General features: G+C 38.2%; 1 protein-coding gene across 4 annotated transcripts in view; it reads left to right on the top strand.

The window, feature by feature from the left end:
- Nucleotides 1-21,174, top strand: part of PTPN3 (protein tyrosine phosphatase non-receptor type 3) — a 123,110-nt gene that overhangs the window by 17,569 nt on the left and 84,367 nt on the right. For 3 of the 4 annotated variants that reach the window (XM_035317783.1, XM_035317784.1, XM_035317781.1), the window contains one exon: nt 12,265-12,419. In XM_035317783.1, coding sequence (XP_035173674.1) covers nt 12,282-12,419 — 138 coding nt within the window. In that variant the 5' untranslated portion in view covers nt 12,265-12,281. Of the gene's footprint in view, nt 1-12,262; nt 12,420-21,174 lie in introns of those variants that run through there. The other variant, XM_035317782.1, reaches the window with a different exon arrangement.

The following is a 21,174-nucleotide window of genomic DNA, read 5'->3' as shown; positions in this document are numbered from 1 at the left end:
TCAGTGGCCCAGCCAGCCCTTGCGGATAAGCTGCACCAGGTGCTGACCATGGGACTGCCATTTGACTGTTTGGAGCTACGTAAATTCATTTCTTCAAAGGAAGAACTTGGCCGAAAGACCACTGCTCTTCCATTCACAGTAGAGGGAAGACACAGGCACATCTATTTTAGCATCATGTTTTTTGGAGTGGTTTCCTCGTGGAACAACATGCTGTGGTCACTTGGTGCGTGTTAGTCCTGTAGGGTGATGAAAAAATTACCTAACAGGGATATAAAGATGTAAATGTTTAGATTTCCTTGGTCTAAAGCATACACTGTTTAAATGCTGATGGAAAAACGGAAAGCACAGACTGTTTGCAAGCAAGAACATGTCCAATCATTTGTTTACTCAAATTTCTTCTTCACCGTGTGTAGGAATTGCTTTCCTTTTAAAATGTGGACAGCCTAACATGTGCAGGGGTCGTACAGATTGCTGGCTATTTTGGGTGGCAGTGTTGCTCCTTGTTTTGTTTGCCTGTCCTCCTTTTTGCAGGAAGGGGACTTGTATACCAGCTGTGTGCAATCAGTGCCACCGCAGGTCCTGGCAAACACTTCGATAATGTTAGGTGATAATGAACTGATGCGATCCTGGGTGCTTTGAAGTCTTTGAGTCACACTCCTCCCCCTAGAACCCCAAAGTGTGCTTTGGTAAGTGTAAAGTACAAATATGTCAGCTGATCATAAACAGGGAGTAAGATGAGAAGGAGAAGCAGGAGCAGTAGCAGAAAACCGTTCTTCCATGACGATTGTTTACAAAGTGCAGATGTTCTTACGCTGCCTTTCCTAATTCTCAGTTTGTTTTTTCTTCCTGAAGACTTACAAAACTTCATGGTTGTAAACTTTCTGGAGAAGTTGTTCTCCCTCATCCCTTCATATGACAAGTAAACTTCAAACACGAACACCTTCAGTTTTGCAAATCTGAATATATAAAACTTATGTTCAGAGAATCAGGAGGTGTTTTAATTTCCTCACCCGGTTTAGCTTCTGGCTCTGAGTAACAAGACTTCTGCAACACGTTTTCAAGCTCTTTCCTCTAGTTTGTGATGTAGAACTCTGTGTAATTATTTCAAATAAAAATACCTTTTTGAGACTTCAGAACTTTCTGAACTCATGTTGCTTTGAACACCCATGCAAGATAAATCGAGTAAAGCTTTAGTGTCTTAAGGAAGAGTTTTTCTGTACTTAAAGCTCGAAGTCAGGCTGGCAGCTTTAAGTTCTCTCCATAACATAACCTTTTAATTTTGTGTTTGCATGTTTACAGTTGTGTCCTTCCTTCTTTTTTAAAAGAAGAATTGCTGTGGTTAGGTTATTCTCCCATCCTATTTTTTATTTTTTTCCAGTAGTATTGTGTGCTTTGCTCTAGATCCATTTGGGAACTGTTTGTGGCTGTAAGCTTTATAGCATAGGAAGTCTTCTGTCATGCTTGAGGGAATGCATTTTAAAAGCTTGTGGCAGAACACAGATTATAAAACACTTGAAGCATGAATTTATAGAAAGCAGGTTTGAACCATGAGGTTTGAAACTTTAAGGTCTAAAGGAAATGTCTGGATGAAGAAAGATAACTCATAGTAATTCTAAGGAGAGCTGGGTGTTCATTAACACAGTTTTACAAGATAGGCTTTTTTCTGAAGTCTGGGCATTTCTCCACCAGGAAGGCTTTCTTGCAAAAAATGAGGACTGGGTTTTGTTGCTGCCTTTTTCTTAACAAGTTTGAGTGGAACATAGTCCTGTATTGTGTTAAGAAGCAGATTGTGTAGTGACCATCAGTGGAAAATCCTGGATAACAGTGCAGAACTGTAATTTAGGTTTGTCTGGGGATCAAGAGTACTGATCAAAATCTAGCACGTAATTAAATATATATATATATATATATATATATATTTAACCTGTTTGAGTTCGTCAGCTTAGTACCAATTGAAGCAGAAAACTTTTGTCATCTGTCTGGGTGGCTGCAGCTTGCGTGGTTCTGAGGTTTGTGAAAGCAACATAAAGTGTTTTAGCTAACTGTTTGGCTGGGCAGTATTAGAAATCTTTAATTACTGAAGGGCATCTGTGCCGTTTTGTTTTTTACAAATTGTTGGGCCTTCTGATGTTGGGTGTGCGTAGGACATTAAAAATACGGTGATATTTGGTGGTCTTTTTTCACGAAGCTTGTGAAGGCATCGCTGCTAATGGCTTTCTTTATTTTATGTCTGAATACTTCAAATGAACTTCAGGCAGCTGGAGACCTCAGCACTTTCAAGCTTTTTGCGGTTTTATGATTATACGTGTAGATGAGAGAGCCCGTCACTGAAAACACGAGATTAGTCTCAGGTGGGAACTTCACCAGAGCAGGCTTTGCATCCTGCTATGTGTTGATGTTCCGAGTGTGCTCCCCCTGCTCCTTATTTTCTGATTGCCTTTCATCCTGCTTGTCAAGTGACAGGAGAGCTCATGCAGAATTATGAAGCAGTGTGTTTGATCCTGAACCAAGCCCACTCAAGAAAGAAACCTCAGTCATCTGTAAACTCAGGCGATCTCTGAGGTGCCGTAGCAATGTATCACGGAACTTCACAGCCCATCGCTGTTCTCTTCAGGGTTAGCTTTGTGTGGCATCAGTAACCCTCCCTGTTGTGATGAAGGCTTTTGTTCTCCTCTTCCCCCCCAGCCTTTCTAGGGGATGTCATGTCACTGCTGCTGTCAGAATTCATTAGCAGATTTCATCTGTGTTCAGTTCTTTGTCGTGCTGTGGCAGTTAATGGTGCTGTAGCAACAAGCTCTTAACTTTCTCCACAAGCCAGTTAACTACAACATTTTTTTTTTTAAATTTTTTTTGAAAAATATGCTTTGGCAATTACAGGACAGTTGTGATCCATGTTCAACTTGAAGAGAAGTGACCTGTTCACAAAATGTCTGTAGTGACAACATCAGATATAAAACTTGGACACTTAGATTTGAATGTACTGTTTTATTTTTTTGTCTACAGCCTTGCTTTTTTTTGCCCTTTTTTTTTAAAAAAAAATATATAAAAAGCTTAAATCAGTTTAAATTTCTTTTTTGCTGTAAACAAAGATGTTTAAAAATACAATAACATCAGTTTTGATGAGAATAATGAAATGTTTGGTGACTTCATTATCTGTAGTTTCAACGTGAAAACGTAATGTGTTTTTCCAAGGGAACAATTGTAGAAAGAAGTCCTTTAATGGACTGATTAATTGATAGAAAAAATATTTTGGACATGCAGTTGAGATAAGAGGAAATTCTGATTTTGGAAAGCTGTATTATTATTATTTTTTAATTATTTAACATTCCTGTAGGAATCAACTTAGTAAGAGGTATGACCTACAAGCCATATATATATGATTATATATGGCTTGTAGGACATATATATATATATGACACATACGTGTTATATATATATATAACATATGAATGTAATATGTATATATGTTATCTATTAGTTATTAACCATCCTGCTGCAGAACTACTATCAAAGCAAACACAATGTTTGAACGTAGCTCAGCAGTTTTGTAACTGATGGATAATAACTTTGAACTCTTGTCCTCTGTCACAAAACAGCGTGTCTTACATAGTAAACGTGTGGAGTTAATTGTTTCCTACGACTGTAGCTGGCAATCAAATTGACATGGTGATTCTCATTTGTCATACTGTACTTTCATGACATATAGTTTATTGCTCACTAACATAATAGGAGGACTTTTCATATTTTCTTTTGTTGTTTTAATTAACTTGATACCTGAATTTTCAGAATATTTTAGTAGCTTTTCTTTGTAAAGTTCAATGATGAGTGCTTACTACTTTGGTTTTGAAGATTTGAGGACATGCATTATTTATTATAAGTTAATGGCATTATTTGGTTACCTAAATAGTGTAGGTGTGGGTACAGCTTTGTATTTGATATTACAGTTTTAACAAAAATTTGCCTTCGTATAATTTACTCCAATCTGAACCATTTATGAGAAGTGCTGATAGTCAGGCACTGCGATGCTCAACTTCTGTGTAGGCACAGCTTTTTTCTTCCTCTAGTCTTCGGTGTTGACTTTGACTTTCGATATGCAGTTTCTAATTGACTTCATTCAGTATGGTTTGTAGCCAAAAAAGGCATTATTTAGGAAATAAATGTGTGATAGATCTTGCCTTTGTCTGTGAACCACTTTTCTTTTGAGCTGTGGTTGTGTTTCAAGCTGAAGCAGACTATAGAGGAAGCCATAGAGTTCCTGAATTCTCCAGTTCCCGTGGTGCAGGAAATGGAGCAACAGCCATTACTGCAGTGAACACGCTGTTTTAAGGGGTTATTTTAAAGGTGAGTTTTTATAAAGAAACAAGGCGGATACTGTATAGATCTTGTACATGAGCAATAAAAACTACTGGAAATTTGAGAGTGTTAGAAATGCTTGCCATTCTCACCCGTATTTTATAGTACTTGAGGTAGTGTAGGGAGAAGGTCTCTGCAATTACTTCAATTGCTTTTTCCTCCTGTTTGTTTTTGTTCTCTGACTCATTCTACATATAGTAGATGGTATCGCCGGACGACTGCTAATCCAGTATCTCAGGTCTGACTGTAATGCTTCGCGCTGTGTAAGATGACATACTGATTCCTGCAATGACTTAGCTGCGTGGTTCATTTCTACAGACGTAAAGTGGCATTGGTGAGGTTGGTATGGCCAGATTCACAGACCTGAAGTTTGAAGGGTTATTCATACAACCTGGTTTGATCCTTTGTAAAAAGTGTTTGCCTCAGAAGTTGAATTAAATGATGCTTAGGAACCTGAGTACTGAAATCGATGGTCAGTATTGGTTTTCCACCAGTAAGCTCTTCTAGAATTTAGTTACCTTCAGGTTATCTGATTTCAAGATGAAGCTTTCAGATAAATAGTCTTGCTGTTGAACACGTTGCAGAGGCTGTGATAATTCTTCCCCCTGCGCCCCATGTAAAGACTTTCCAGCAAATTTTCAACCATCTTGCAGTCTCCTCTTTGACTAAGTGGATGTGTTGAGCTCTGCAGCCTTCGTATTGATACAAGTCATCTATCTCTTCCTACAAATACCTCTTCCCTCTTCTAGGCACTTGCTCCGTCCTTTGCTGTAGTTTGCGTTATTTCCAGACCCTATGTTGTGGCAAATAATATTAAAGCTCATGTTCTGGAGTTGTTTTTTTTTTTTTGCCCAAATAATGTCTATTAATCTATAATAGCAACCCCTCCTGCTTTAGTGCTGGCTAGTTTGTGACCTCTTAACAGCAAGGACTGTTGGTATGTCTGAAGCCATCTGCGTGTTTTAAGGCTTTGCAGGCAAGAGTCTGTAGGTGACAAGTAATGCAAATCTTTGGGAAGAGGAGAAGAGGAAGAAGGTTCTCAGCAAAGTTTAAGTAGAGTCTTTGTCTCTAAAACAGGTCTTGGTCTATACTTGACATGAATATTCCTTTTTTAAGGATAATTCACTTATTAAGTGTTATTCTTCTGTCACGGTAAGTGCAGCTGTGCTTTCTGTAACTTACACAATATTAATGTATAATCAGTCGGAAGAGAGCAAAGCCCTTTTTTGTTACAGCTACGCAGTATTTTCAGAGCCTTGAGTGTCTTCAAGTCCCTCTCTGCTGTCCTTCCAGACCCAGTCCAGGGGCATGAGTTCAGACAGCCTGGCTTAGTGTGCTGTGTGCCTTATCTGCACCAGGTATTTGCAGCTTCTCACCGTGCTTGTATTACCTTCAGTATGGTTTTTGGCTTAGTGGGGTCTTAGAGACATGTCAATCAAGATAGAGTGCAATGCCGGAATTGAAACTCATGACTATTTCCTCTTCCACCGACCTCCTCCAGTTCATCTTTGACATTCGTGTAGAGTTTTGCTGATTCTGGACTTCAAATTAGCTGGACTCTCCAAAGGACTCTGCAATGTGAGCTTACCTGTGATAGGTTGTAGTGGAAAGTTTAAATGAAGCATGTGGAAGATTTGCAAAGCACTTGATAAATCTCATTTTTATGCGCTAATTAAGCACTGAACCTCTTGAAGTGGTGCAGGGATTTTTAAAATTTATTCATTTGTATGTATAAATTTTCTTCTTAGAGGTGATGATTGCTGGTAGGTACCTGATTTCGGGACATAGGAGCAATCCAGTTTGTCTACTTATGGGCCTATAAAGTGAAGTTAGGTTCCAGTTTTGAGGAGTTGCCATAGGAAAGAATATTCAAAATTCTTTGCGGCTTGTTTTTTGTTTTAAAATCAAGGCTTTTTTTTTCCCCTTGTAACTGTCTACATTGAAAGTAAATGCTTTTAAGTGTTTTCTAAATAAGCAAATAAAGATACAGTTATATATACGGTCTTCCGTGAAGACTTATTTGTGAACAAACTCAGATATATTGAGTTGAAGGTATAACTTAAAGGAAAATACAAATAAGCAATGTTTTCTTTCTAAAATGATGCATTTTCTGTAAATAATCTCTGCCTGTAAAATCTGTTTTTCAGTAAAACTTAAGATAACAGAATGACTGAAACCTTGATCCTGCAGTTTTTGGAGGCTTTCTTAGGATGGTCTGCTATAACTGCTTGCTATTTGTGACAGGTAGATAATTTTGCTGTGTTGGAATGCATCACAGATGTTACCCGCTAGAAGTAAATAGAAGAAAGCTGAATCTTTTAATCTTTTATGTTAATTTTAAATTAAATTTGGAGGTGAAAGGCTTCTATTATAATGATATTGCTGCATGCCTGAGGAATGATGGTTGGAAAACCTGCAGCTTCTGCTTTGGAGATAGGTATTAACCTTTATTCATGTTTTAAGTAAAAAGATGCTGCAGCAACAGGTGGCCTGTGCTTTATATCTCAATTTGGAGGTATTTTTACACCATAAGCTGTAATGCTTCCACATCTAAAGCTTTTGTGCTTTTGTATTTTATGTTTGTTCTGTATTTATAGTTTGTTTGTTTTTGGTTTTGTTTTTTAAGAGATGAAAAATTTTACCACCTGATACTTCCGACTTCTGGCTTCCAAGATGATTTTCTATGTATTGTATGATCAGTGTCAGGCACAGTTTGTGGGAAATAACTATAGATAAGGAGTGAGTGATAACCTGTGCACATTTGTCAAAGTGAAGTTTATCTTTTACTTTGGTTATGACTTCAGTTAGCTATGCCTCTTGATTTGTAAGGAAATTTGCAAATACCATGTTGCAGTTAAACACCTCATGGGATTTTCCTGTGAAACATTAGAATTGAATTTCATGTTAATGGTGAGACATGGGGTTTCATATTGGCAGTGTAGAAAAGAAGGAGAGTTTTCTCTGCAGAAGGTGAAAACGGAAGCTTATTTTCATAGGTGTTGAGTTAAACTGCAGTCTTCCATTCAGAAAAGCTGTCTGGATAACCCTCATTAAGATGCACTGATGGTAGATATGGCTCCAAGGTGTGTAAATAATGCTGAACAACAAGGAAGGGAGAGTCAGAATGTAGATGACAAGTACTTCAGGTTTCCAGGGTAGTGTTTTTCTGAGAATTTCTTGGGAAATCATTTCAATCAGCAAGTAGGGAAGGCTGATGCATGCTGAAAAGCATTTGTATTGGTTGTTTTAGAGCTACAAATCGATGCAGAGACGCCTTAAAGCTGTTACACATCTTTGTAATCCCATTCACTTGATTTCATATCTTTTAAATAAAGTAATAGGTAGCCATAAAGTATTACCCTTACTGAAAGGGTGTACAAGATTTAGCCACTGAAATGTATCTGTAGTACTACTGTTTTTCCCTTCACTGTCAGTTGAGATAATGCAGGTGGGTGAGCAGTGCAAGCCATTCCTAAATGACATTCCCACCTTCTGTAATACTGACAGTTTTCAGGAGATCACCACGGAACCGTAAGTTTTCAGTGATGTATATAAAGAATACTTAGGGTACACTAAGTACCCTACTTAGGTACTTTTCCTTCTAGGAAAAAAAATGAGTGCACACGCTTGCAGGATTAGAAATATCCCCGTTTACCTAATGCAGTGGTGGAAGTGAGTAATAATTGTTACTTTTGAACCATTCATAGCTATGTGTGGTGTGAGACTGTAGAAGGTCCTGAAGTATATGAGTAGAAAAGCTGTTCTTGATTTATTTCCTTGGTAACAAACACGTTAATGGTGGTTGCACTGAAAATTGGGTTGTAAGTTTCTTTACCAACAGTTCCTAAGAGAGTTGTAAGGATATGAAAAGCTGGCATGGAAAAGGTCTGCTAAAGAGCCAGTCTTTGATACAGCAGAGAAGGAAAACACATTTTTTTTTGTTCTGCTCGACTGCTGCTTAATTCCTGGGGAAGGCATGCATAACTAGACTTGTTCAGAAATGTGTTTAACGCACTTGGAGCACATTAACCTCTTTCTGTAGCTGTTTGTCGTTCCTGTTTGCCCGATTTGATTAGGGGATAGAATTTCACGTGTTTGTTTAATACCTTTATGTGAAAATAACGTGTGGGGTCACTTGCTCTCTGGGCCTGTGATCCCAGGGACCCTTTGCCTGTCCCAAAGCAGCTGCAATTGCTGCTTTATGTTTCCAGGTACCGCTTTATATTGCACTGGGGTTGATAAGCCAGGCCTTTCAGAATCTGCATTTTATTCTTTTTAAATACAACTTTTCAAACAGATCCTGGATGAAAACAGATTAGCAGAGCAGGTGCTGGTAACTCATGCTCATCTCTCTCCTGTTTTCCTTTAGCACAGGGACAGACGAAGTTGTGTCATTAATGACTTACAGTGGCACGTTAAGCTCCGGCACCCACGATGACTTAGGCTGCTGCCTGCGGCGCGGTCCCTGTCAAACAGCTCCCTGGGGAACTTTTAGCTCCTGTGGCGAGTGACATGGAAGGACTTGTAGCTGGCAAGTAAAGGCCAGCTTTCTGTGCCCTGAGTGCCCAGCTGCTGGCACTTCTCTGGGGCTTGCTTAGGCTGTCTGAGCTCCAGCTAGACTGATGGCTGCGATGTCCAGACACCCTGCCACTTACCCTGCTCTTGGCGCGGCCTCTGCGCTTGGCTGCTTCTGCCAAGGACAGCCCTGGCTGGAGACGCAGGCTGGGGGCTCCGCCTGCGTTACTGACTTCACTTTGCATGAAAGTATTAAAGATAAGTAAAGAAAAATCCCAAGTTTTCATTTGTGAACTCAATGCAAAGCGGGTCACACTAGAAGCTCTAAATTACTCGTGCTGAATTTCCAAGTTGCTTTTTCACGTGGGGTGTCCAGCATGTGACCTAAAGATAGGAGACAAATCTTCTGTGAAGCTCTGAATCATAAAGGTATGTAACTGTTAAGAACTAGCATAAACAACTGTAAGTTCAGTCTTAAAGCAAGCACCTCTTTGATTTGACAACAAATAGCAGTATGTGAGGAAGTGTTACTGTTAGCTGCTGGCTACCTGCCATGGATGCTTGGAGACAGATTAACAGGTTTGTGGCACAGAAAAGAGCAGGCCTGACTCGTTGGAGGAGAGACGTGGAAGTTGTGAGAACACATATTGGACGTTCTTGGTAGCATTAAAAATTCTGTTTAATTAAAAATTTGTGAAAATCTTCAAAATGGCATTTTATTCTTGTTGCAGACAGCTTTAAGGTGGAATTCCTGTCATCTCTTGTGTCTGGGAGACAGTATTTGACAGAAACGTGGGCTTGGATTTAGGGAGCATGTTGCAATGTAAGTGGGGGCAGTTAATTTTGTGTAAAGGTTAATACACATGGACAGATGTATAGGATGCTAATTTAGAAAAGGCGTAAGAGGCCACAGTCTGAAAAGGAAGCCTAGCCTAACAAATCAACCTGATATATGGACTAGGCTATCCAGGTGACTTGCTCGGCTTTCTGCACAGGCACCTTGATAGGAAGTGCCCTATAATTTTATGTGTTGCTGTGCACGGGCAGCTAAATAAAAAAAAATATATATGTAAAAATAATAATAATAATAATAATAAAAAGCCAGCAGAGGCTGCCATCCGCTCTGCACCTGGCTCATAGAAAGCTGTTCTTCATCCAGGGGCTGGCCTGCAAGACTATTTTCTCCTCTTAACCTTCAGTGGGCTAGCAGGTAGGTGTAGTTTCAGGATGGAAATGAGGTGACACTTCTCAGATAGAGCAGTCAGGCATTGGAATGGGTTGCCCAGGGAAGTGGTGGAGTCACCGTCCCTGGGGGTGTTCAAGGAAAGGTTGGATGTGGTGCTTAGGGACATAGTTTAGTGGGTGATGTTGGCAGTAGGGGCATGGTTGGACAAGATGATCTTGGAGGTCTCTTCCAACCTTAATGATTCTGTGATTCTGTATCTCGTTCTGCAAGTGAAACATTTTTGACCTCTGAGCATGGAGAGAGTGCGGTATAATTTGTGCAGTCACCTGGCCTTTTGGTAAAAGAGGAACACTGTGCTGAATAAATACCTGAAAACGTAGCTGCTAGAAACTTAAAGGTGCTGGAAGCTTTATTCTTCTCATAAAGAATATGCGAATGAAGGTTTAATATGCCTTCAGCTTTTTGTATGCCTTTGATAATTAGGTAACTGTGTGTTTTCTTCAGTAACAACCATTCCTGAATAAGACTGTCCATTTTCTGGATAAAAAAATAGAAAAAAAATCTGCATTTAATCATAGTACACTTATATATCAATATCAAGAGCAATTTCAAAGGAGTAGAAGTGTACAGTGTTTTATATGGAAACACTGTTCAGAATTCATCTAAAGATCTTCCTCCTTTTTCCCCTCCTTAAAGAAAAAGAAACAAACCAAAAGAAATTGTGTCTGGGAAAGAGTGAGAGGAAAATATTGTCCAACTGCCAGGAAAAAATGCAGTGTGCTGGCTAAATAAATCAATCTTGGCAATTTACATACCGTTTAGATTTTAGGAAATAAACAATAGCAAACTATGAATTGGCTGACCCCCAAAAATATGAGTACTTGTTGAATGTCTGACTTGTGAATTTTCAGTTTGTTTTTTTTCCAAGAAGGAATTGTTTGAGCTACTTCTAAGTACAGATTACTCATTGTTATATGAAGATGGATCGTCACATTGTTTTGTTGCCTTTGGTAAAATTTCATGCCTCAAAAATTTCATGCCTTTCACGTTTACTTTTCACAGGGATGCGTGAGTAGATACGGTGTTTCAGAATTTTAAGTAATTTTATTCTGACAAGTTCATTTATTTTAGCTGTTTTAAAGAAAAGGCAGTCTATGTCTTACAGGCAGACAGACAAACAAGGGGAGATTCCAAAATAGTCCTGACATTGGTCCTGTCTAGCTTGGCCAGCTGTCTAGGAAACACATTATGCAAGTCTGTTTGTAGCTAGCCTCTAATAAGTGAGGTATGATTCGGTAATTGGTATGGTAATTAACCTGGAAAACTATCCTCAGCTTCGCTTGCCAACTGGCTTTATATGTTGTGATGTTAATTGGTAAACTGATCTAGTGAAGAGAGGCTTGAAATGTTTACAGGCTTGACTGTATTTAATTCATTGTTTATTTTGTTTATTTTGGTGAATGTTTCCTTTTTTTTTTTTTCTTTTCCATTTGCGAAAAGTACTGTTTTCAGAGTTTTAGTATTCTGAAAGATTTTTCCAAGAAAAAAAATAATACAATTTTTGCGGGTTGTTGTTCTTGGATGTAGATTTCTGGCTTCATGAATTTATGCATGGTAGGCTGTAAAATATTGACGTGTTTTTATCGTTAATTCTGGTTGCCATACATATGGCCTGTATGTGTGTTCCTGTAACAAAATGCTATTTGACAGAATGTGATCTGCATTAAATCAAGAGTTAGAATTTAGAATAGAAAGAATTGTTTTCCTGTAGTAAAACTTGTGTGGTAAGTATAGAAATACGTAGGAGACTATACAGGGGCGATGAATTTACTAGGTACAGATGGCAGAAATTTTCCTTAACGTTGCCTATCTGTTTTATAGTAGGTGCTTTTTTTTTTTTTCCCCCCTAATTAATTCAAACTAAGACAACACTCCATGCCTAAACTAAGTATACTTTGCAGTGGTTACCTGTGATTGTTAAGCTTGTTAGATTTGAAGCATGGAAGTCACTCTATATTTATGTATGTTATGGTTTACAAACTGCTAATTTTGCAATTAAAAAAAAATTTTTTTTTTATAAGAAGCCTCTGTTACTCTAAGTATTGGGGGTGTTATTAGGCCTTCATGTTGTTGTGGGTTTCTCAGAAGAATATTGATGAAATATTAGTGAATTATAAGAACTGTTATTAAATGTATTTTTTGTTTTATAGGTTATTCAGCAATAGTTATGAACTCCCGTTTACGAGCCTTAGGTGGGAGGATAAATAACATACGAGCATCAGAACTACCAAAAGAGAAAACCCGATCAGAGATAACCTGTAACGTTCACTTTTTGGATGGCTCAATACAAAGCTTCAAAGTCAATGTAAGTTTGGAAAACTACATATTTTTAAAATCCATAAGTATTTGTTTGAGAGCTGAAGATCTGATTTGTTTGAAAGCTGATGAATTGTGGGACCCTGAGGTATGGGATTTCTGTAAGATGTTGAAAGTGTATCTTCAAAATTGCAGAGTTACTGGTTATGAAATAGATTTATGAAGCAATGTTTTAATTTTCTCTAAAGTCAACTGACTGAAGAGTCATAAAATCACATCAAGCAGATTGTGTCTGGAAAACGGTCTCCTACATGGTGTAGGAATCACTGAGAAGCAGATAAAATGCTTATGATCAGCTATGAATAAGTAATTTGTATCTAAAGGGGAATCCCAAATTTGGATGTACTACTTCTTTTCTGTCATCAAAGGAGTGATAATGCTAAAAGGAGACTGTGTAAATTAACATAGTGAGGTCAGTACATGCTTTCTGAAATACAAAGATGATGCAAGTAGTGAAGACAGCATGGCTTAGTAGGACAGGTCAATCGGTTGTGCTTCAATGTGTTTTTTTTTAAAATCAGTTTATTTTTTAGGGGAACAGAGTGGGAAAGGGATGGAGGATGTTGGAAATTTTGGACGGGCTTATAGAACTTAATGTAGAGTAGTTGAATTGGAAGGGACTTAAAAAGATCGAGTCCAACTGTTGAGACAAGTTTGTGCTACAGAATTTTACTGGAATATCTGTATTGGGAAAACAGCTAATATAATGCGGTTATACGGATAGAACATTATTTTATTTTGTAAATATTTATTGATATTTCCTTATAATTTACTAATATTTACTTATTAATGACTAAAGGTGTTATTTCATTTTTAGATGAAAACAAAGGAAATACTTTAACTCTTCAATCAGTTTTCAGTAGAATTATTTGACAATGCAGGAAAACTGAATGAATTAAAGTATAGCGTGAGCTTGCATGTATGATGCTTTCTTTGTCCAGTTTACCCAGTTTGAGAAGTAAGGGAGTTTTTATGAGGACACTCCATCGCTGCGTTTCTCTAAATTATGGCATGAATTCCTACAGGAGTCTCAAAGCCTCATTTGAAAACTGTATTTTCCAAAGTGGTGTTATAATTCACTTTGCAGACTGATTTTGTTTCTGAATTTTGTCTGGGTATTTATTGAAAGAAAATTAATTTGCTAGCCAAAAAAAAATATTTTCCTTCTAATAGTTTACATTCCAACACACGCAGAATTAGTTTAATATTTTAGTATATATTTTATATAGATAAGCATATAAATATATCTGTATGTTATATATATACACGTAGATTTATATGTAAAATGTATATGTAGGTGTACATGAACATTTATATGTGTGTGTGTGTATATATATATATAAATGTAATATGAGGTAGCTAACAGTGGGGAGTAGGATGCTGGGGGGAGGTAGGAATATAAGAGAAGGAGCAGCACACTAATAGAAAATTTTCGTTGTTCATTTCCAGCATGCCCTTTAAAATTGCCATGTCTGTCACTTGTGACTAGAGCTAGCATAAATTTCTCATCCCCCAGACCCATGTACAAGGACCTTTGAAAAATGAGGAATTAAAACCTTTTGATAGTAGTATACTCTTCCCTGCAAGTATTGACAGAGCTTTAGATTTAGCTCTTGGCCTGATGAAATCTAGCACCGTGCACCTGAACTTTGTGCTTCTCATTTCATCCTCTAAGCAGTGAATTCTGTACAAAAGATCAAAACTGTTATGAACCTCTGGACCCAGCTAATTCATCTCCCTGCCGCGAGCGTAGCCGCAGGGTGTCCCTGCTGGTTGTCTCCTCGATCCAGGAGTCAGAATGGCCTCCTTCCCTGCTGCTGTAATGCTGAGCTGCCCTGAGGGCAGCACAGGACCCTTCATCGCAAAGAAGCGAGGAGTGTGGCTACCTCGCTATGTTGTGTGTTAGTGCAAGGATGAGGTTTCACAGAGATTAATGCCCTCGCAGTACTGAGCTCCCCTTCCAGCTCCGTGGGAGGCTGCGCTCATCTGTCAGGCCTGCCCTTCCTGATTACCTGACCTTGAGGCCTGCCTCAGGGCAGGCTTTGCTGCTGTCTGATTGTGTCACAAAGTCCAGCTCTGAAAAGGACTGGAAGCCAGCTGCTGGAAACTCTTATTTGAGTTCTGCTTATATTAACAGACAAATTCAGCTTCATGAAGTTTGTGTGTGTGTGTTGTTGTTTTCACAGCCAACACCATTCGGTTTTATGTCTGTGAGCAAAGCACTTCAGTATATCAGTAAAAAACAAAGGCTGTGAAATTTTCAGGGCTAGTCTGTGGGCTAGGCGTACCTCATAGTGATTTTTGAAAGCTCCGAGTTTGGATGTATTAACATACATGTGTCAATGTATGAATATTAGGATAATATTCGCAAACACATAAGTACGCCTTGCATTTGTAGGTTTAGGTACGTTTCCACTACAAGTAGTGGAAAGTGAATGGGGAAAAGCAGACTATCTAAGTCTAAAGCCTAAGAAATCTTGGCTTTCTTTCATGTAATAGTCTAAGTGAATTAAAGACTCCTCCAATTCTAATGACAAGAAACTGAAAAATACTGAACGTTGCTTTGTCACGTAGCAGTTATCTGAACACAGAATTCTTACTGCAAGAGGATTTCTTTCAAAGGCATAAAAGTATTATAGAGAGGAATAAGCATCAAAAAAAAAAAAATCAAAGGTAAGAAGTAACTTGCTTTAAGCAAATAAGTATTTTGAGGTTGCAATTTCTAATGTCTCGCTGGCACTGAACAAATGCCAAATAATGAATTTGAAGTGAATTTGAATCTGTCACCTTTGTATTAAATTTAATAGTCTAAACAGTCAACCTATTTGCACACTGAAAAAAAGAATTTATGTATTTTGAAATTTTGAACTAGTAGGGAAGTTAATGTATCGATACTCTAACCTTCTGGAGAACAGGGAGAATAGAGAGCTGACTTTTTCCTCTTCATTCTGTAGCAACGGGATGTTTATTGAGCCCCCACAGTTGAATTTCCTCAAACTTTGTTGGTAAACTGCATGGGCTTAGAAAACTTTCCAAATCATTGCTATAGGTGTCTCTATCATTCTGCTACATGGGACTTTTCCAGATGGTTGGTTGTACCTGTAACAATGTGAACAAAATCCAGCCATCCTAAAATGGGGCAGTCCAAGGAGGAAGATAGTTTTTGCTTGTGTAAATATCCCGAGGGACTTTGATTACTGAAAAACCTCAGGATAGTTGCTTAATTTGATATCTTTGAGTTTGTTCTAATTAAGCTCTTATATTAAAGAATGTTGTTAGCTTGGCCAGCTGAAATGGAAGATTTAATTTCAAGAGAACCTTTTTTTTTTTTTCTCTAATATTTTGGCTTTGGCACAGTAGTTAAATGATAGCTTTTGTTGTTCATTGTTTTTATTTAAAGGAGCTTATACTTGGTGAACAAGAAATTTATATTGATGGTGTCACAAAAAGTTAATATAACTTGTGGTATGTACTGTTCTTAGGTCATCTTTATCAAGAAAGTTCACACTGAACTTAGACAGACGCATTTTGCTTCTTTGCTTGCATTCCAAATAGAAGTTGTATGTTAATTCTGCCAGGCTGAAATGGCCTGTCTTGTCTTTCCTCCCTCATGTGTTTCAGTATTTAGATGGAAAATGTCCAAAGTCCACCCAAGGAATAGAAGGTGTATGTACGCTAAAATTTGGAAATATTTGAGACCAAGGCTTGGCTGCACTTCACATGGAATGTTGTATTTGATTCTATTCACATTTTCTTGAAGCTTTCAAATAAATGCCATGTGTTTGAATTTTGTGATAAGGTTAATTCAATTGTCTCTGAACTTATGACTGTCTTCACATGAGGAAAATGTTATTTGTCATTCTAATACATACAGACTGTGCTCACATACCATGTTTGGGTGTGATAAATAGGTATATATTGAGCAATAACGCAGATCTGTTTGCAACTTTTGGTGTAAACATACAGGAATTTTCCATTATTGCTCTACTTTGACTCATTTATCAGGAATGACTACTTGGGAGCTATGCGTCTCAATTTCCAGCAAACTGACTTTTGGGAAAGGCTAAAACATAGTGTCAAATAATCTCTGTATTGTATTATCTTTCTGAAGCACAGTTGATGCTTATGTTTTTAGTGCCTGTGATTTTTGCTTTTAAGCTGCTTGGCTTCCTTCTAGAAGTAGGGTTTTCTTCTACAAATACAGTGATTTGGTTGTAATAACTAGAAGTCCTATGACTTGAAATTCAAACAGTAAGGATTGGTGTTTTTTCTGTACCATCCCAATCAAGTTCCTTCTTTTAATATTTTGAGAAGGAACACGACTATTACAGTTATCACCAACAATTACTATTGATATGTTTAAAATAATGAGCAGAGGTTCTCTTAAAGGTTCTTTTTGGTTGTGGGAATGAATTAAAATTTTAACCGCTCATACTAAACTGCAGCGATACAGATGTGTAGCATCTTCATTGCTAACTTTTCCTACTTCCATTGCTTGATAACACAGGAGAGGTTGGTGCTAATCTGCAGCCTTGCATATTGAAAGAGTTGCTGTATGAAACCTCAGGCTAGCAACAAATATTTAGTTTTATGCTGAAGCAGATCAGGCTACTCTGTGTCTGGAAAACAATAAGACAGTATGAAACTTGATGACTTTGAGGACAGTAAGAAAGTGATCTGACCTACTGCAGGCTTGTTAGTCTGATCCCTTCAGGGTGCCTGACTTCATAATAAATGTTGAAGGAAAGAATTTGTGCAGGGGAGGTATTTCCAAAGTTAGATCTGGTACAACAAACCTCATATGTGTTTAACAAACAAAATCATTTTTGAGACAAAGAAAGTGCAGTGACTCAATGCTCTGTGGGCTTAGATAACTTATTTTGTGTGACCTTTATAAAGGAAAATACTGAGCTGTAGTTAGGGAATCAAGCAGTGTTATGGGATGGGCAAGGAGTTGGCTCAAAAGGTGCCAGTAGTTCCTGCTGAAAAGAGAGATGTTGAGCTGTATAAGGACATTACCAGTGGAGTTATCGATTGACAAATTTCTTTATCATGTTGCCATTAGATTTTTTCAGTAACCCAAAAAAGTAAGGTTTGAGACCTTATTTAAAAACCAGCCCGACCCAACAAACAAACAGAAAATAGTATGATGTAGTAGGCAGGTTACCATGAAAAACGAGTAATGCAGTGGGAAAAATCAGTGGTATAAAGTAATAGCTTTCCTGAGAAGTATTTAATGTGGGCTGTTTTATTTTTTTGTTTGTTCAAACTTAGTTTTCAGTTGTAAACAACAGAGGAGGAGAACATTGGTAGTTTGTAGACATAAATACTTCTGTTGTGGCTGTGAAAAAGGTGAGTGCTCCTGCGCATCAGGCAGGAGCTTTGAGCCAACATCGAGGAAGTATTATCAGTGTTAGTCTTGGCATTGGGGCCAGCCTCCATGGAAAGTCATGTGCAGATCCACGAGCAGACAAAAAAGGCAAGTTTCAGCTTGGGCAGGCATGGAAGGGACGACTAGGATGCTCTGCAGAAGTCGGGACCTGAGGAAAGAACAGGCTGTTCTGCTTATTTTAGCTAAACAAAATCTTGCATGCCCTGAATAAGGGCATCAGGTGAGTAAATAATTTCCAGCAAGAGGAAAGGGCATTGTTAGCAGAAGAGCAAATAAACTAGCAGTGTGTAAAATCAGTGTGGACACTGGAAAAAAAGTTTAGGACTTTGTTCAAGCTCTTAGTCATATAGGGACCAAAGGACCCAGGCTGTTAGTAGTGGATGAGTGTTAAAGGCCTACATAAAGGATGACCTTAAACAACACGTGAGGAACAGTGGGCATTGTCTGAAGTGAGACTGAATTTGCAAAAGCATAGGAGGTGCTTAATTGTGAGATTGTCATTGCCAGAAAGTGGGGCAAAGCTCTTGCAAAGGAAACAGGGAGGTGTGTTGCACTGTCCTCTGAAGGTGTTGCTTTGTACAGGTTAGTCTATGGAAGGTAACAAACTGAAAAGGATGATTTGTGTATTTACCCTTCCACTCCAAAGAGCTGAGTCTTCATTTACACGATGTTTATGCAGTTCTTAGGACAGTGAATCTTTGATCATACAAGCTGCTAGGCAGTACTTAAAGTCAAAAAATAATGAAGGGGTTCTTTCTCTTGAATTTTTAGTAAGCTACGAGATTTGAAGTTGGCTAATAATTTCCAGCTGTATTTAGGGAATTCATGTTGTGGCACAGGCAGACTGTAACAGGTATAATCTTTAAATATTAATTTTGACCTGTCCAGCATGAGGTGAAATAGGTTTCAGAACAGATTGAAATGGACTGAATAAAATGTAGTTATGAGGTGGTTAATGCAAAACTTTTAACACCAGAATAAGGATTGGTGAATGTCAGAAAGATTAAATAAATGGAAACTTCTTTCAGAGCAGAAACAAGAAACCATCTCAGGATCTTGTGTTGTTGTAACAGTACTCAAGTGTGAAACATGCATAAGATTTTACCTTTTTGTAGGAGGGGAAGAGCTTTATTAATGTCTTAACTACTTGCTGTAATGATTCGTAGGGTTAAGAACTTGGTCCTAATATCCAGTTTAGTCGAGTGGTGTTTGTGTTGTTTTGTCCTCTGCCCATGGAGGAGAGGGGTAAAACTATTTTATGATCTAAAGCACTTGATGCTTTATAGAGTATGATGTGGCTTTGGACCATCTATTGGAATGAATGTCAAAATTCAGAAGCAGTGATGTGACATACTTAGCCTGCCTCACTTTATACTCAGATCTGAAAATTGTTAATGTGCAAAATAGACTGAAAATAATGCAGCATGAGCTGTGTGGTTACTTTTAGGTATATAGGCTGAAAAATAATTCATCTGTTTCCTAAAACAAAGCTAAAGCTGTGTAAATATAGGTTTTGTTCAGGAAAAATAAAAACCTTCAGATGCAGGAATTTTGACAATTGGAGACGGTTTTAACAGTTGAAAGTGACTTCTTGTACTTGGCTTAGATTTCAGGAGTGGGTGCTTCATCTAGGCACTGTGGAAGAAAAATTGTGCTTTTGATACCAGGGATTGGAGCTACAGAAAAGTGGTGTTGAGGATTGCTTATGAAAGACAATGGAGAGGAAGAGGAGGAGGAGGGAATGCTAGGTAGGTTGAGGAAACTAGTACTGGCTGCTGCTGTTAATGCTGTGCAGGTGGGTTTCGGATTCAGAATAGAGAAACAGAGAGCTTACTTGTTTTTATAGGGAAGCAGTAAGAGTGCTTAGTATTTCATGTGTGGCACAGGAGAAGAGGTGTACCACTGTGAGAAGGTGGGGATAGAAAAGAGGAAGGCATTTGAATCGTGTTGAAGAACCAGACGAGTTAAAAATGAGAAAGGAACTAGGAGGTAATGGTTTTCTGAGGAACGGGAATCAGAAGTGTTTGAGTTTACAGAGAAAATTAGCAGTGGTCTGCCCATGGTAGTCTTCTCCTGCCCTGCTTGTAACAAAACCCAAGATTTCTGAACTCTTTTGATTCAAGTGTATGTGTCATCCCAAGTAATGACTGCTTTTGGTCACAGAATAACCATCAATTTATAGGTTTGCTCAGTGTCAGAAATGCGCTCCAGAGATGTGAAGTCATGCTGCAGAGTTGTGCAGGTGTCATGTGGTGCCATTTGATAGTTTTTAACGTTCTTCTTGTAAGCAAAAGGGGAAAAAAATAAAAGGAAAAAAAATCCCAGGTAAATGAACATAGATGAAATGAATATGGAATGAGATGCCACAATTTTTATTCTGGGTTTAAGTCTATGTATGCTATTCCAGGAAAAAAAAAAATATGTTTTGATTGGTGCTGTGATTTGAATTTCTCATGGGACATTAGAAAGTGGGGAGTTGGGAGTGTGCAGCTTGGGAAAAGGGAGAGAGGACAGAGCTGCATTTGATGTCAGCACAGAGTCACTGACTTGGTTTGACTTGCAGTTATTGCAGGGCTTCCGCTGTTTGCTGCAGAAGTTCAGCAAGATGGGAGACTGATGGAGGTGAAAAAGGTAGTCTCATACACACAACAGCTACATGTTGCCTACACTGGTTTCTTCTTATGGGACTTTGCTCAGAAAATTAGGCACAGCTTTTCATAGGACAGTAGTTGTTTTCCTGATACCTTCCTTACCTTTTGTCTGGAGTCTGGTGTAGAAATAGTGAGCATTCAGATCCCAACGGAGCTAGTGAGCTCTGCTCTAGCAGTAGTAAGTGTAAGGTAATGTTCAGTACTCCAAAATAAGGTAGTAAAGTGTGTCCTGTGCTTGAATTTTTGGTGGTCTGTTCCTATATTCTAAATAGAAATAACGTTTTTATGAAATAAGGGGAGACTATGGAATATGCTAGTATTTAAAGCACTTTATTACAGTGCTTTGGTGCCCTGTGTAAAAAGGGGAGAGAAAAAGAAAAAGGGAAAAAAAAAAAGCCCAAACCATCAAAAAGCAGATAAATCTGTCTTCTGAGTGAGCAGGGCTTGAGTGTTGTATAATAAACAAGGTCTAAACAAAGAGAATTTAATAAAATATTGTGTTTTTGGCTTAAATGAGCACTCTTACATGCTGAATAAGCCTGGGGCCATCCACAAAGATGTGGTGCGTAAGTATGTATGAATGCATAAGCATCAAGTCCTTTGGTTTCTTAAACAAAGTGCTTGTGTCGCAGCCTGAAGAATTTTCCTCTGATGTTATTTTTGTGCATGTGTGCAGCTTATTTCTGATTTTAAGAATAGGA

This window comes from Oxyura jamaicensis, chromosome 2 (assembly GCF_011077185.1).
Source record: "Oxyura jamaicensis isolate SHBP4307 breed ruddy duck chromosome 2, BPBGC_Ojam_1.0, whole genome shotgun sequence".
NCBI classification, from domain to species: Eukaryota; Metazoa; Chordata; class Aves; order Anseriformes; family Anatidae; genus Oxyura; species Oxyura jamaicensis.
The sequence above is the reverse complement of the archived record's forward strand: the minus strand, read 5'-3'. Positions and strand labels throughout refer to the sequence as shown.